Consider the following 16,512-nt stretch of genomic DNA (forward strand, 5'->3'; position numbering starts at 1 on the left):
CACACGGCGCGGACGAAACGTCCGAGGGCACTGGGAGGACGAAGCTGGCGAGGCCACAGTCACTTGAGATCAGGTTCAGAGCTGCTGCTTTTCCTTCAGCTTTTTCATTCTTTCTGGTTGCATACCAAAACTCTGACTCATTATAAAAGCAGTACGTTTACTGTCACCGCTTCAAATAATAAACAGTGCTTGGAAAACAGAACGCCCCCGTCACCCCCGTCACCGGGGTGCACCCAGCCCACTAGCTGCTCGAGACCAAGACGAGTGTTGGCATCGGGCAGAGCTGGACACAGGCCGGGGGCAGAGGTCAGGCCCGTGGGCACCATGCGAGCGGCCGGACTTGAGCGCCTCATGTCTGGAAATCACCGTGAGGTCCAGGCCCACTTCGTGAAGCAGGCAGGCGGTAGGTCCTGGGCAGGCACCACGGGCTCCGGTGCAGACGGCTGCCAGGAGGAGAGCTGCAGGGACAGTGGCAGAGCTGCGCGCAGGAGCCCCTCGAGAGTGAGCTGGGGAGGGAGGCCTGTCCTGCTGTGTGGCGCCGGGGGCGGGGCCTGGAGAGGTGTCCTCAGGGAAGGCTCCCTTGGCTCCTAACTCTGGGCACCAAGACTGGACGTGTGACCCCGAGGTCACAGCGGTGGTGACAGCCACAGGGAAAAGAGGAAACGCTGAGTTTCAGTGGAGATGGAGGACCAAGTGGGAATGTTCTCAGCTTTCCATGTTTAAAAAAACACAAACTTTCATCTTTTTGGCTGTTTTTTTCACCACCTATAAGCTCTGACATGACTAACAACATGTTATAATTTCTAAATTGACAAAACAAAAGTGGTGCTGGGAAAACTGGACAGCTACATGTAAAAGAATGAAATTAGAACATTCTCTAACACCACATACAAAAAAGAATCTCAAACTGATTAAGGACCTAAATGTAAGACCAAAAGCCATAAAACTCCGAGAAGAAAGCATAGGCAGAACTCTCTTTGACATAAATCGTAGCAATATTTTTTTAGATGTCTCCTAAAGCAAAGGAATTGAGAGCAAAAATAAACAAATGGGACCTAATTAAGCTTAAAAGCTTTTGCACAGCAAAGGGAACCATCAACAAAACAAAAGAAACAACCTAAAGAATGGGAGAAAATATTTGCAAGTGATATGACCGATAAGGAGCTAATATACAAAACATAAAAACAGCTCATACAACTCCACATCAAAAACAAACAACCTGATTAAAAAATGGGCAGAAGACCTGAAGAGACATTTTCCCAAAGACATACAGACGGCCAACAGGCACATGAAAAGATGCTCAACATCGCTAATTATTAGAGAAATGCAAATCAAAAGCACAATGAGACAACACCTCACACCGGTCAGAATGGCTATCATCAAAAAGACAAGAAATAACAAACGCTGGCAAGGATGTGGAGAAAGGGGAACTCTTGTGCACTGTTGGCGGGAGTGTAAATTGGTGCAGCCACTGTGGAAAATGGTATGGAGGTTCCTCAGAAAACTAAGAATAGAACGACCATATGACCCAGCAATTTCACTCCTGGCTATGTATCTGACAAAAACAAAGACACCAATTCAAAAAGATACATGCACCCCAATGTTTGTAGCAGCATTATTTACAATTGTCAAGATATGGAAGCAACCTAAGTGTCCATCAACAGGATAAAGAACGGATAAAGAAGATGTGGTATATATATACAATGGGATACTATGCAGCCATAAAAAAGAATAAAATTTTGCCATTTGCAGCAATGTGGATGGACTTGGAGGGTGTTATGCTAAGTGAAATAAGTCAGACTGAGAAAGACAAATACTGTATGATATCACTTATATGTGGGAAATCTAAAATATACAACAAACTAGGAAATATAACAAAAAACAGACTCACAGACATAGAGAACAAACTAGTGGTTACCAGTGTGGGGAGGGATAGGGGATGGGACAAGATGGGGGAGGGGAGTAAGAGGTACAAACTATCATGTATAAAATAAGCTACAAGGATATATTGTACAACACGGGGAATACAGCCAATCTTTTTTTTTAAATAATCTTTTATTTATTTATTTATTTTTGGCTGCGCTGGCTCTTTGTTGCTGCGCGTGGGCTTTCTCTAGTTGTGGCGAGCGGGGGCTACTCTTCATTGCAGTGCATGGGCTTCTCATTGTGGTGGCTTCTCTTGTTGCAGAGCACGGGCTGTAGGCACACGGGCTTCAGTAGTTGTGGCGTGCGGGCTCAGTAGTTGTGGCTCGTGGGCTCTAGAGCACAGGCTCAGTAGTTGTGGCGCACGGGCTTAGTTGCTCCACGGCATGTGGGATCTTCCCGGACCAGGGCTCGAACCCGTGTCCCCTGCATTGGCAGGAGGATTCTTAACCACTGTGCCACGAGGGAAGAAACCCAGCCAATCTCTTACAATAACAATAAAAGGAGTATAACCTTTAAAAATTGTGAATCACTAACTATCCAGTACACCTGTAACTTACATGACACTGTACATCAACTATACTTCAATTAAAAAAAAAAAGAAATACCTATGTAACTAAAGCTTCAAAAATAAATTTGCTCTCAAAAAATAAAGCGGCGTTAGGAGCTGGTAAATGCCCTGAGCCTGCTGGTGCGTTCAGGGTTTATTGTTTGGAAGTGAGAATGCCGTAGCTGGGGTCCCCTGCGCTTTACACCCTGAGACTGTGCGGGGCGCTGCTGACAGCACTGGTCCTCACCTCATATCCTGAAAGCACGTCAAAAGGAAAGATTTACAAGACTCAGTGGTTCTCAGTTGTGGGTGCAACTTGCTGGATTTTCAGAATGGAGTAACGTCAGTCCCACCAGGCCTGCTGGAAAATCAGCACTTCTAGAACTGAGCATGTGCATAGAGAACGGCAAGTATGAAAAAAACAAAACAAAACAGAGCTAGTAGTCCACGGGATGTGTAGACAGGGTTAAGAACCCGTGCCGGTGGTCCACCTGTAGCCCCCAGGGGTCTGCAGACGAGGCCGTGCGGGCACCTTCGGGAACGAGAGTACTGTCGTGGAAACCAGAGGAGGGACACCGCCGGCTGTTCCCGAGCAGGAAGGCTGCACAGCACAGAGGAGCCTGCCCGAGGGCAGCAGAGGGGCCCCTCCTGGACGCAGAGCCGCGGGCTGGGGGAGTGCTGTCAGAGAGGAAGGACTCTTCTCTTTGGAAATAAACTTGTTAATGGGATCAGCAGGTTCCTCTCTTTAAAACATTAGGTCAGAATTTTTAAAACCTTTGATTGAAGGTACTTTTTTGAGAGGTTATTTACTTATATGATCCAGTTTTACAAGATATTTGAAGAAGTCTGCTCATTTCACGTCCATGGTTGGTTTGATGACTTTACAGAATTATCAGAACCCTGAGTGCAAAGGGTAGATGAGAAAACTATATATAAAGTACACTAAGATTGTACAGGAAGTGGACAAATTAATTTAATAATGATTTTTATCAACCTAAAAATCAAAGAATGACTGATGTAAAGTCAGAAATGACTCATTTACCACATTTAAGATTTTACCATTTCTGTCTTCTGTAGGTTTTTGAAATTATTTACATCCTAATTCTGTTTTGAAATACATACATCATATCTAAATTCTGGCAAAAATAACTGGAAATTTAACGCGCAAATATGAAGATTCACTCGGAGAGAAGAGGACACGGGAGGGTGCAGCCTGCAGACCTTATGGAGTCAGTAAGCTCCCCGAGTCCGCTCACGGCTTTCCTGGAACTGACTCGAGGCCGTTCTGGGACGTGTGGGCACATGCCCGCAAGGCCTGGGTCAGGGCAGGGGTCCCACCAGGAGGGAGCTGGCCAGATTCCTGACCTGTGGCGAAAGCCCGCACTGAAAACCACCGTCAAGCCCCCTCCTCACCCCACAAGAAACTCCTCAGGCCCGGAGCCCAGTGAGCCCTCGGGGAGGCGCCGTCGGCACCCCGAGGACCCGTCGGGAATGGGCCGCTCGGCCCGACTGACCTCATCGGGGCTGGAGGCCTGGTAGGTGCGGTTGTCGTCGCTGAAATCCTGGTCGGCCTCGGCGAACTCGGTCTCCCCGGCCGCGCCGCGGGCCTCATACACGGGGGTCACGTTGTGACACAGGGCGACAGCCTTCACGGCCTCGTGGACCCGGCTGCTCACGCTTTTCCTGACCTTGGGCGCTGAGGACTGGGCTTTTCTCGGGGGTGCTGAACTGGCGTTGTTTCCACTGGCCTGGGCCTGCGTCTGCCAAACACAGGACGCCGAAGAATTAGAGACAGCAGAGCCGGTGCTGGGATGAGTAACGCGCACGACTTTGATGGGCTGCTTAGCCTCAGCCAGGACTAAGTAGACCAGCTCGAGACGATTACCTCTGACACGTGCCCCACCGGGGTGACAAGTTACCCTTTTATCCTTGTACTACAAAGTGCTTTGACATTTCCCAGTTGTCGAGTAACCAAAATATTTGCTATAATACTCAAAATCTCACCATCTCCTTTGAGTAGATTCACTGTAACCATGGCATGAATTTGCTAAGTCCTTTCTAAAAGCAAAGTTAAAAACAGAATGGAATAGGATACTCACAACTGCTCTCGTTTCTCTTTAAAAACTGCTGTGCATAAAATGGTATACACAGCTGGGCTTCCCTGGTGGCACAGTGGTTAAGAACCTGCCTGCCAATGCAGGGGACATGGGTTCGAGCCCTGGTCCAGGAAGATCCCACACGCCGCAGAGCAACTAAGCCCATGCACCACAACTACTGAGCCTGCGCTCTAGAGCCCGCGTGCCACAACTACTGAGCCCGCGAGCCACAACTACTGAACCTGTGCGCCTAGAGCCTGTGCTCTGCAACAAGAGAAGCCACCACAATGAGAAGCCCGTGCACCGCACAAAGAGTAGCCCCTGCTCGCCACAACTAGAGAAAGCCCGCGCGCAGCAACGAAGACCGAAAGCAGCCAAAGATAAATAAATAAAAACAAACATTTATTTTTTAAAAAAAGGTATACAGCTAAAAGCAGGAAAACATGATAATGAACGTTCCCTTAATACTATGAACTCATCCAGCTTTGCAACCGTCTCTGAAGTTAGAGTGTCTGGTTTGTAGATAATAATCATCAGATACAATAATCACTGCAGTGGGAGGAAAAGCGACCCTCCCGTCATATTTCCAAACTGTTCCTTGACGCCACCACCCACTCCTCCCGGATGTGCCCGACAGCCCTGGACAGACATCTCCAGCCGCGTTCACCTCCTCCGGTGGGGGCGGCCTGGGAGTGCCCCGACCCCAAGGCCCATCAGACACTTCTCCCCTGAACCTCAGGGGAGCTCCCGACCACCCTTGGAAAGCCAGGCCCCTGCTTCCGGGCGGCCGTGCAGAGCCCGTCAGATGACAGTGCCGGCTGACGAGGGGCAGCTCCTCTGCTCAGCTGGCGCCCCGTCCCGCCCGCGCCTCCGACCCACACCTGCGTCCTGCCTGCCCCGCCGCTAGCACAGCCGAGGGACGCGGCGGCCTCCTCCTGCTGAACGTGCCGTGTTTGCCGACGGCCGTATCGTTTCACTCCACACAAATTCCACTCACGATCATGTCCTCATCACCAAATGCTTCCAGTGGGTAAACGTGATCGGGTTACACAAGAGCTGTGTTACGTTACTGTGGACCCAGCAGACTATTATCAACTTAATAATGAAACGTAAGGAATTAAATCAGTTTCACGTAAAAGGACTGTCTGCCCAGCTAACCAACACACAGCTTTTAGCAAAAAGATTTTTAAACTTCTTAGATGGAATACTATTTGCTGTATTTATATGACTCACCTTTTCTGCTTTTAATTTTTTTTCTAGTAAAATAACTTATTTGGAATTATTAAAATCATATTCATGGGTAATATAAATTAATATTGTTTAAAAAGATGTTACCTGGTACTATTTAATCTAGACATAGATTACAAGGAGAAGGGAAGTCGTGTTCCTTCCCCTTTAAAATGTTTTCTTCTATTAATAAATATTCTAGGTTACAAAATACTCTGTATTAAAATGAATGACATCCAAATCAATAAAGTGCTTGGTTTTAAGTGTTCATGCACGTATGTGCGTTTCTGGGCACGTATGACCACACATATAATACATACATCCTCATATGAGATTGTTCTCATTTGACAGCATCTCAAAAGTAAAGTACATGCCAGACTGGTGCACATTACAGAAAAAAGAGACGGTTTTCACAAAACTGAATATAAGGCTGACGACATACAAGGAAGAACTGCAGAGGGCAAGGGTAATTCAGCCCAGTCTTCGTGAAATCAAGTGGGAGACAAAGGCCTGCAAACAAGAACCTGCCGGCCTCGGCAGGTGGGGCGCCGGCGTGGCCCAGGGGGCCTGGCGGCAGCAGGGACACACGCAGCCATCACACCCTGCGAGCGCTCTGCACGTGCCAACCCCACACACCTCGGCTCCTCAGGAGAGAAGAGGCCTCAGGAAGTGGTCCTGAATCGATGCCCTGGGATGGCTGGGTGTGATGACGCCGAATCAGTGACTGCAAGTTATACAACGGGTAAGAAGAAACCCAGGGACTGAAACACAAGCCCTACTTGGGAAAGGGCCGTGGAAACCACGCAGCCGAAAATAAACTGGAAGGTGGCTTATGTCCCCACCGCTCCAGGGTCTCCGCCTGACCTGGGCACCCAGTGGCCCTGACACACCTAACGTCGGGAGCCTGAAAGGCTGGGAGGATCCCAGCCCAGACGCCCTGGCAGAGAACGGATGCTGTAACCACCAGGCTGCGCCCTCACGTGAAAGAAACAACTCCTCCTCCTGTAGAGGCTCCGGCGAAAAAGACAAGATTGAGGTTTCGTCTTAAAAAACAAAAAAACAAACAACAAAAAAACCCTGTCCTTATCTCTGAGAGATACAGACTACATATTTACAGATGAACTAATGTGATATTATATTCAAGTTTCACTTCGAAATAACAATCTGAAGGACACTGGCTATGATGAAACAGGACGAGCTGCGCACGGATATTCGTGGAAGTTGAAGGGCAGAAAAACTACGGTTCCTACTTCTGTTTACTGAAAAGGTTAAAAATATGTACCTTTAAAAAATATGAGAAAGCCTTATTAATTATGAGGAAAAACAGAGGGATTGTTAAGAAACATATTTGATGCAGGATTCTACTTAATACTCTTAAAAATACTATGTTTACTGAGTGATTTATACAAATAATTCACTAAGAAAATTTAATAAGAATAAACGATTTAAGGTCGTTAAGCCTATGACTATACAATACAGAAATTTTAATTTAAAATTAGTCCAAAAACTGTTTCTTGATTTATAAACGCACGATGAGTAAAGTAATGCCTTAGCATCATCAGAGAAGGTGCCACGTTGCAGGTCAAGCAGGTAACAGGCTCAGGGCCACTCAGCAGCACCGGGTACCTCTGCCAGAAGATCCCCTGCAGGACTGAACCGGCTTACCTGTGAGTACGAATTCACGAGGTGGTTCTGGATCTCATCCATCGTGTCCGTCCCGTAAGACACGGTGCCCAGATGCAGCCGCTTAAATACCATCTCGTTCCGCGTGAGGGTTCCTAGGGCAGAAGCAGCAAGGACACCGTCAACTCAGGTGGCCCATCAGGCAGATGGAGGCCGCACCCCACGCGCCCCACGCCCAGGGCTGGACGCGCTCTGCACCTGTGAGCACGCTGCTCGGCCACATAAAGCGTCCTCCAGCGTCACCTGCACTATGTTTTCATTTCACTAGTGAGGACCAGAGCTTCCTTCCTGGAACGTCAGGTTCCCCTTTCAGTAACTTTTAGTAACGGCAAGCGTTCTGGTTCTGTGGAGAAGGTCTGGACTCTGTCTTCCAGTTCTGAGTCACTCTCTTTGTAACTACACCCGAGAACGCTGCCTGAGAGACCAGTGCGTCGATCCGTTTCAAATAAGCCTATTTCGAAAAATTAAGTATTTTTCATTGAACAGAAACAATGCATTTAGGCCTCGGCATCCACGTGTGTCGTACGGAGAGGAGGTGAGGAAGGAGAGGCGTCTTCTCTCCAGCTGGTCTCTAGCCTGTGAACCCCGGTGCGGGCCCTCTGCATCTGCCCTGGCACTGCCCACCAACCCGGGCAGGTCAGTTTTAGGTTTCAGCTTCCAATCAAAAGATACACAACCAAATGCAGTGAAGTAACAGCAATGAACAGAGGGGCAGCAGAGGTAACGCCGTGTATTTCAAAAACTTGGTGAACTTCCATTAAAAGTGGCACATAAGTTCCCAGTGTTATTTATCTTGTGACCCTGACAGGAGACCCTAAACACTGTGCATCTAGCACTTAATATGAAAACATACACGCACATACACGCACACAGTCTGGGCTGCTCCGGTTTTACAGAAGGAGAGCCACACGGTGTGGTGCAGGGGGAACTCCCTGTGAACTCCGGCAGCCCGTGCTACGAGCTGTGCCCCCCAACCCCGTCCCCGGGATTTCTGCACTTGTTTCAAAGCACAGAGAAGGGTCACCCACGGGCACTGATGTAGTTAAGAGTGTGAATATGAGCCGAGAGCCACGCGGTCACAGTAAAAGTCGGACCTTTTACGTGTCTACGAGACACCACAGTAACTAATTTTTGTTTTCTTTGGCCCACACAATGTTGAAAATATAATACAAACTGTTTTCATATCTACCTGTGACTCCATGGCCATTACTTAGCACCAGTGTTCAAAGCAAAATAGCTCATTTGACAGGCCTCCCTGCAGCACCCAGAGGTTATTTTAAAATAAAGGGAAAATCTATAGTTTACAATTACTATTTAGAGATTGTTTTGGCAAACACTCTCAAAAGAATGTATATAACATATTATCCAGGGTTTCATAAATTTCAAAGAGCAGCTACTGTCAGGGATGCTTGTCAGTTTTATAAATTCTGCCTTTTACAAAATTCTATGTAGTCCCTTTAATAAATGGTTCCTATGTTTCTTTGATTAACAGAATCAAAATTACATGAGAAGTGCAGTTTAAAGGGGTTTTTCTGGTTATGCCATCCTCATTAAATAAAGAATAACTAACTTAAATACTAGGGTATATTAAATAATGTAGTTAGCAACAATTCAGCCTCCAAATGAAATAAGGAAGTTCTATAAATGCTTTATTTCAAAGATTTGATATGAAAACAACATTTCTATTATTTACCTATGGTCAAAAGATAATGAAATTTTACATTGATTCCTATTAGAATAAGTATGAAGTTTACCTCTATTACATGCGTTCAAATGGACAGTTCTCTGAGAAATGATCAAATATATTATTTAAATTAAAAATATTTTACGTATCAGATTAATTGACGTAATTGAAGAATTTCATTGAGACTTTTCTTCTCTGATATACCTTGAATGTGAGGCAGTAACTTACGGTGGGGATGGTAAGTAGGCACACATGCGAAACAGTTTATAAACAGGACTGTGGTTAATGACACTTCTTTTAACCTGACTTTTTATTACTAATAACTTAATCTGTGCAGCAAAGTTAAAGAATATTACAACAAACACCTGTACAGCTCCCACCAAGAATGAACTATTATTTCTCTAGGTTTTTAAAACCACCTCGTACAGGTAAGAAAGACCTTAAATAAAGAGGCCACAGTCCACATGGCCACCATTCTCCAGACACACCAGCAACTCTCACGTTCCCACATGTCTCTAACGAACTTGGAATTCAATCATTCGTTTGGCAAAAAACTCCTTATAAGGCATCACTACCTGCTGGGTTTTGGTGGCGTCTCACAGAGACACTTTAAACTCTCAAGCCTCAGTGCTTGTCTGCAAACTAGAGGAATTACCACCGGTCCCGCATGGATATGGCGAAGAATAAATAAGGTAAATAAATAAGCACATAAAGTGCCCGAAACACAAAGGGTGAGGGGAACCGGACGGCGTCCCGGGAAGAGGGGCTGCAGGAAGGCGCCCATGCAGCCGCCCGTGAGGACGGTGAGGACGCAGGGCAGGGGCTGGCGGGGGAGCCGGGGGAAAGCGGAGCACGGATGTGCCCGATCCCCAAGATCACGACGCGTGTCGTGCTTCTGGGTTCTGGTTTCGTGCTGGACACCTGGCCGTGCATGAGGGGGACGGGTCCCCGTGCTGGCGACGAGGTGGGGGGGCGGCTGGCGTGTGCCGAGGTCTGGGTGGGAGTGAAAACTGTCAAGAAAAATAATCACAACATCTAAGCGAATCACACTTACAAAACGTGAACGATCTCGTATTCATCACACCACAACTACAACTTTTGGAAGAAAACTCACGACAGAGATGCACAGAATGAACCTTCTATCTCACAACGTGAAACCCACCTGAGGAAGCGAGAGGTGTTTGGGAGGAATAACGCTGTGCGTGCCAGCGATCGTGCGAGCGGACTCGGCGCCTGGGGACACGGCGATGCAGGCTACTGCTTGTGTGACGTCCGCGAGGCCCCCCCCGGGACACGCCGCCGGCCTGTCGAGTGGCTGGGGCCGCCGGCTGCAGCATGCCGCACTCTCACCTTGGACATCCACCCCTGAAACCCGGCACGCGCACAGTCAACGGCGGCAGCTGTTTTCACAGTGATCTTCCCTGATTCTCACCGCAGCGCTGCAAGGAACGGCCGGGCTGCGGGGCCGCGTGTGTGCGGCCAGGACCCGGCGGCCGAGCACAGGGGCCGCTCCTGAGCTGCGTACTTCCTGCAGCGGAGGCCACCAGGGGACACGCCTGGGCTCTGGCTACATGAAACGCTAGAGGATCGCTATGTAATTATCGTTCCGCAGCTAAAAAATAACAGCTAGTAGGGATATCACTGAAATGATGGCAAAAAGTAAGATAAATGTGCTTTTCCATAAGACACATTCTAGTTAAAAGAACGCACGTTACACTTCTTCTCCGCAGTCAACGCTCTTACCAGAGACCTTCCCACTTGCCAACCCGAGAGCGAGCCGTTACTTTGTTTCTCTCTTCCTTCTGAACGATTATAGCTACACACGGGGGCCGAGGAGAACAGGAGAAACTTCACAAAGTTTCTGAGATGAAGCTTTTAATCTGATGTTAATATTCACACAGCTCTCCTGGAGGAACTGAAAACAAAAGGTTCTCCCGCCGCAGTGAACGACGGGACAGTTACAAACGTGATGATGGGCCAGTTCTGCTCCAGCAGCCAAGGCGTCCCTGCTGCTCTACTGAGCAGGGGAGCTGATTTGCAGTGAAAAACGTGGATTTGGGGGCCTCCCTGTCGACCGCCCGTTTCCTTCCTGGAAACACGTGGAAACGCACCCTGGACACCCCCTTTCTTGTGTGTGTGTGCAAGTGCACACCGACACCAGAGTAAAGCAAAACGCGCAGGAAATTTCAACTACAAATTTGAGGAAGATGGGATGCCAGGGACTGGAGGTCAGGAATGTTATCTTCCTTCCCACCTTCTGCATTTGTTGACGGGAGCACCGCACACACACAAGTGGACAGAGCAGCGTCACGCCAGGCCCGGCACCGTCACCCCTTCCACAAGGGTCCCCGAGGGCCCCAGCCACTGCCCCGTCACAGCTGGAGCCAACCAGAAACATGCCACCTCATCCACGAGCACGTCCGTGTTACGAATAAAAGCTCTTAAAATAAACACAACCCCAATGCCATCACATCAGGAATGACCCTAACCTCAACATCAGATGGGAGGCCGGTCCTGACTCCCAGCTGTCTCGTCTCCTGTGTGTCGGGCTTTTATACTGTGGTTTGAATGTGGACCTGGCGAGGTCTCCCAAGCCTCTCTGACCTCCAGCTCTGTCCTCAGAAACTCCCCGAGGGCCTCAGTTCCCCACAGTCTGCACTTAGTGGCTTGTTGGCCCCGGGGCTGATTCACGCGTTCCCTCTAGGCCCGGGATTTGCTGTGACGACGCTGGACAGAGGCTGCAGAGATGGCTCTGGAGCCCACTCTGCACGCGGGGTGGACGGAGGGGGGCGTTCTCTATCAGGGGCACGACATCTCCCCGCCGCCCCCCGCGGGCGGTCAGTCCCCAGGCCCGTAAATCCGCCCTGGGTTTAAAGTGGCATGTACCCGAGTCAGATCCCCAGAGGTCACTGAAGACAAAAACCTGACACTCCCGAATGCTGCATCCACGTGAGTGACAGGTATTTTCCACAGCCAGAGGCACGTGGTTACAGTCGCTCCATTCACAGACGACTTCTAGGCGGGGAATCTGGGGCTGTAGAGTGACTGCTGTTTTAACACCTTGATTAGCTGTACTGCAAGTGCCAAGGCTCCAGCTTCGACTGTGCTGCTTCACCTGGCCTGTTACTTACTACCAGTCGGAGAAATCGCGAGAGTAATTCCACGTACGGACAAAGATCCCCTGGAAACAGGGCAGGCCGGAGAGCCACCACAGATACATGCAAGCAGACACTAACATACTGAATATATTGTTGCATTTACACATATAGTTTAAAATAATTTAAAAGGTAACAAGCCCAGGTTTGAACTATTGCTTTCTCCTTCTGGGTTATGTTTATAAAGCTTTCTGTTTGGGTAGATACCTGACAGTCCTTTCTTCAGTTGCTTAATGGAGTTGGGGAGAATGCAATAGAAAACAAATTCAGAATAGCTTCTGAAAACTGAGCAAGTTAAAAAGATGACATTTTAGTGCTTACATTTATGTGTCTGATCCATGTGGAGCTAATTTTTGTACATGGTGTGTGGATACGCAGTTTTCCCAGCACCGTTTGTTAGAAGGACTACTCTTTCCCCATTGAGTATCTTGGCACTCTGCTGAAAACCAACTGACCGTAAGTGTTAGATCTTCTCCCGGACTCTCACTTCTGTCCCCTCGGCCCTGACGCCTGCCCTCCCAGCAGCACCATGGCGTCTGGGTCGCTGTAGCTCTGTAGCACATTTTGAAATGAGGAACTGGTGAATCCTCCAACCTTGCTCCTTTTCCAACACTGTTTCAGCTACACTGGGTCCCTTATATTTCCGTATGAATTTTAAGATCACCTTGTCAATTTCTGCAAAGAAGGCAGCTGGGATTTTAATAGGGATTGTGTAGAATCTGCAGATCAAGTTGGGAAATACTGTTTCCATTTTAATACTATGAAGTACTGATTTTATCTTTTGGTGCTATTGTCAATGGAATTGTTTTTTTAATTCTCTTTCTGGATAGTTCATTGCTAGTGTATAGAAATAAAATTCTTTTTTGTATGTTGATCTTGCATCTTAAACCTTACGAAACTCATTTATTGGTTCTAACAGATTTTTAGGGGATTCCTTAGGATTGTCTACACGAAGACCCTGTCACACACAAATAGATAGTTTTACTCTCCTTCACAGTATGGATGTCTTTTTCTTTTTCTTGCCTAACTGCCTTGGCTGGAACCTTGAAGGTTCACGGCAGTGTCACTCATCACAGACAAGAAAACAGAAACAACTCTCTAATGTCCATCAACTGATAAATGGATAAATAAAATGTGGTGTATCTGTGTAACAGAATGTTACTCTGGAATGAAAAGGAAGCAATTACTGACACAGGCTACAACATGGATGAACCTTGAAAATGTTATGCTGAGCGAAAGAAGCTGGTCAGAAAAGGCCACATACTGTATGTTTCCATTTCTGTGAAATGTCCAGAACAGGCAGATCTATTGAGGTAGAAAGGAAATTAGGGGTTACTAGGGCTGGGAGGCGGGGAAGGGGAGGATGGGGATGACGGCCGGCGTGGACCAGGCGGGGGTGTGCAGAGACCAGACACTGGAAACTCAGATGGTCGTGAAGGCTGCTCAGAAGCTACACCAAACGCTAAGGGCGACACAGCCTGACCTCTGTCACTTGAACCCAACACTGTGTAGTGATGACTGTGGCATCTTCCAAAGTTTCTAAGTTGCTAATAAATCATGTTTTCAATGGCTTAGAACTGATACATTTGAACAAATGACTAGCACTCCTCATCAAATAAATAATAAAATACTAGTTATTTTGCCACCTGAGTAAATGTACTCACATCCTGTTGGGTTGAAGAAACTGGAATATTTACGCAGACAGTCCTTCATGTGTCACATGTAATTACTTAACATATTAAGATGCATCATCAAAATATTTTTAAAATTTCAGCGGTGTTTTTACTCTGCAGCTGACTCTGTAAAGTGCTGAGCGGGAAGGTCAGTGCTAGTCTTGGGCTTTCTGTGCCCTCCTGACAGCAGGTAAGTATAAGATTCTACTGGTTACTAAAGAGTCAGCAATGCAAAATGATTTTTCAAGTCTTATCTTAAATGTTTTCATGATTCCAGCCAGTTGATAGTTTCTACAATTTTTGTCATCTTAATACAACAAAAGTTAAGATGTCCCAAATCTGAAACGTGGAAAAGGGCGGGGACTGAGTGAGGTGGGCAGCGGCCTCACAGTGACCTGATCATCGTGGCAGCTCTGTGGACAGAAAACGTGACAAAAGGTTTGTTTGTGATTCCTGGAAAAAAAAAAAAAAAAAGCTGTAGCTCTTTAACAAAGCAGTTTTTTGGACTACAATGAGCTAAGCAGGCAAAAAGAAAATTAGTTTCCAAAGAAAAAGTCCCGCGGGCACCATTCTCCGGGTGGTGACAGATGGGATTCACAGCCACGCAGAGGAGGCATAGGAGAAGCAGACGCAAAACTTTCTGGTCAAACCTTCCTGGGCTGTGACCTGGCCTCAGACCAATACTCTGCAGGCCGCAGAGGAGCGGCTGCGGGACACTGGCCCACTTGCACTGGGCAGGTCTTTCTGCAAAGATTCTGGTCAAGCAAACTGACAAGGACACGGGGTCAATGGCTGTATTGAAACACGATTACTTAGACCTTATGGCGCAGGAATGGAAACAAAACTTCTAAAAAGTGATGACTAATTTACCAGACTGCAGAGTACGCGTCCGTTTAAAAATTATTCGACCTTCTTTGAGGCGGAGCCACATATTCTCTTTGCTGTATGTGAGGCTTTCTCAAAAGACCACGAGCCCTGCACTGCTGGCATCTGTATGTGTGTGCTACCTCGACTGGCCCAACACCCCAAACGCCAGTCTCCCTCACATCCAGGCACCTGCGTCAGCAAACAGCTGCCTCAGCGAGACTGTGCACGCCCGTCGTAATGGAGGCCCCAGTCGTGGCCGCCAGGCAGGAGAGGTCGCAGTGGTCCTCCGGTCGAAGGACACCAGCACACGCTCCGCTGCGTGTGTGCGCACTGACTGGCACACACGCGCTCTGGTGCTCTTGGAAACCATGGAAACAGCGCTTCCCCACCACGATGATGCCGCCCTATGAAACTCACACGTGATTCGAGTCTAAACAACGTGGCGTGTTGGGTAATGGATGCTATGATTAAAATGCGTCCGAAAACCTGTTGTTTCAGTGGGTGTTTCAGGAATGGCTTTGTCCTACACGAAGATAAAAACTAACACAGGAATTCATGTATCGCTTTAAGAGGCTGCACCTGAGTCAAGTTTAAAATTTATGAACCCGTGGCAGCACTGTCCTCAAACGATGGCATTGTCGGGGTAGCCAGGGAGGAGGCGGAGGCCCTCCCAGCAGGTTCCGCGCAAACGATCTGTCCTCCGGTTTCAGCATCGTTGGCGCGTTGAGCACGTAACGCCTAGTACTTCTGGTCAGTGTCAATACGCGCTGCATCCTGGCAGTTAACAGATGTCTACTCTTGTCGAATGAATTACTTTATGTTTCACGCACTGGTGGCCGCAGATGTGTCACTATAGCAACATCATTAATCTCAGATCTTACCGGAAACGTGCACTCCAATCAAACCTAATTATAGCACATCGCTTTCTTGTCCACGAGAAGGAAACGAGAATGCAATTACTGGGATACTTCATTTTCTATTCTGCTGTGGCAAATAAGAGACACCGTGATGGACGTTTCTCGTCAGAAAGCTTATTGATGAAGCACAAACCCAATTTACAGCCGCACGAAGGACCACCTCACAGTTTCGGGAGCCACGTAAGGCTCCTGACAACAGCTCATTCCTAACCTTCTCGGCTGATGCTTGGGCCACTGAGATGTTTGCAAACTGCCCTCCTCCCCTGCCTCGGACACCGACAGGAGGTGCTCCACAGATGACGTTCATCTTGGGATTACTGAGAAGGGCCTGAAAAAAATCCTAGACCAAAAAATTCAAAAAAACCTCCGCACGGCTTCAACGTCAGGAACAGATGACTTCTAGCATAAAAAGGCCTTTTAGAAAATGAAATGCAAAATATTTTCTCTAATATATTTTATATAATTTTTCTGTGATTTTAAAAAAAATCTCAGGAACCAAGATTATTTATTAATAAGCTAAACCCTTAAGAAGCGATGTTCTTGCCTTTTAAAAGTAGCAGAGTGAAATGTGGGAAAAATGAGACTTTGTCTTTATGACCCTGGGCAAAAACCACTTATCCTTACCCTGAATGTAACTCCAATTCAACAAAGAAAAATGGAGGAGCTACAGACAATAAACCCATTATTGTTTAAAATGCAAAATAGGGGCTTCCCTGGTGGCGCAGTGGTTGAGAATC

The 16,512-nt window shown here is 47.5% G+C and overlaps 1 protein-coding gene across 10 annotated transcripts in view; it reads right to left on the reverse strand.

Annotated features, from left to right (window-relative positions):
- Nucleotides 1-16,512, reverse strand: part of ATP9B (ATPase phospholipid transporting 9B (putative)) — a 231,072-nt gene that overhangs the window by 39,567 nt on the left and 174,993 nt on the right. For all 10 annotated transcript variants that reach the window (XM_057526452.1, XM_057526448.1, XM_057526449.1 and 7 more), the window contains 2 exons: nucleotides 7,462-7,574; nucleotides 3,988-4,233 (listed from right to left, as the gene is read on the reverse strand). In XM_057526452.1, coding sequence (XP_057382435.1) covers nucleotides 3,988-4,233; nucleotides 7,462-7,574 — 359 coding nt within the window. The remainder of the gene's footprint in view (nucleotides 1-3,987; nucleotides 4,234-7,461; nucleotides 7,575-16,512) is intronic.

This window comes from Balaenoptera acutorostrata, chromosome 13 (genome assembly GCF_949987535.1).
Source record: "Balaenoptera acutorostrata chromosome 13, mBalAcu1.1, whole genome shotgun sequence".
Classification (NCBI taxonomy): domain Eukaryota; kingdom Metazoa; phylum Chordata; class Mammalia; order Artiodactyla; family Balaenopteridae; genus Balaenoptera; species Balaenoptera acutorostrata.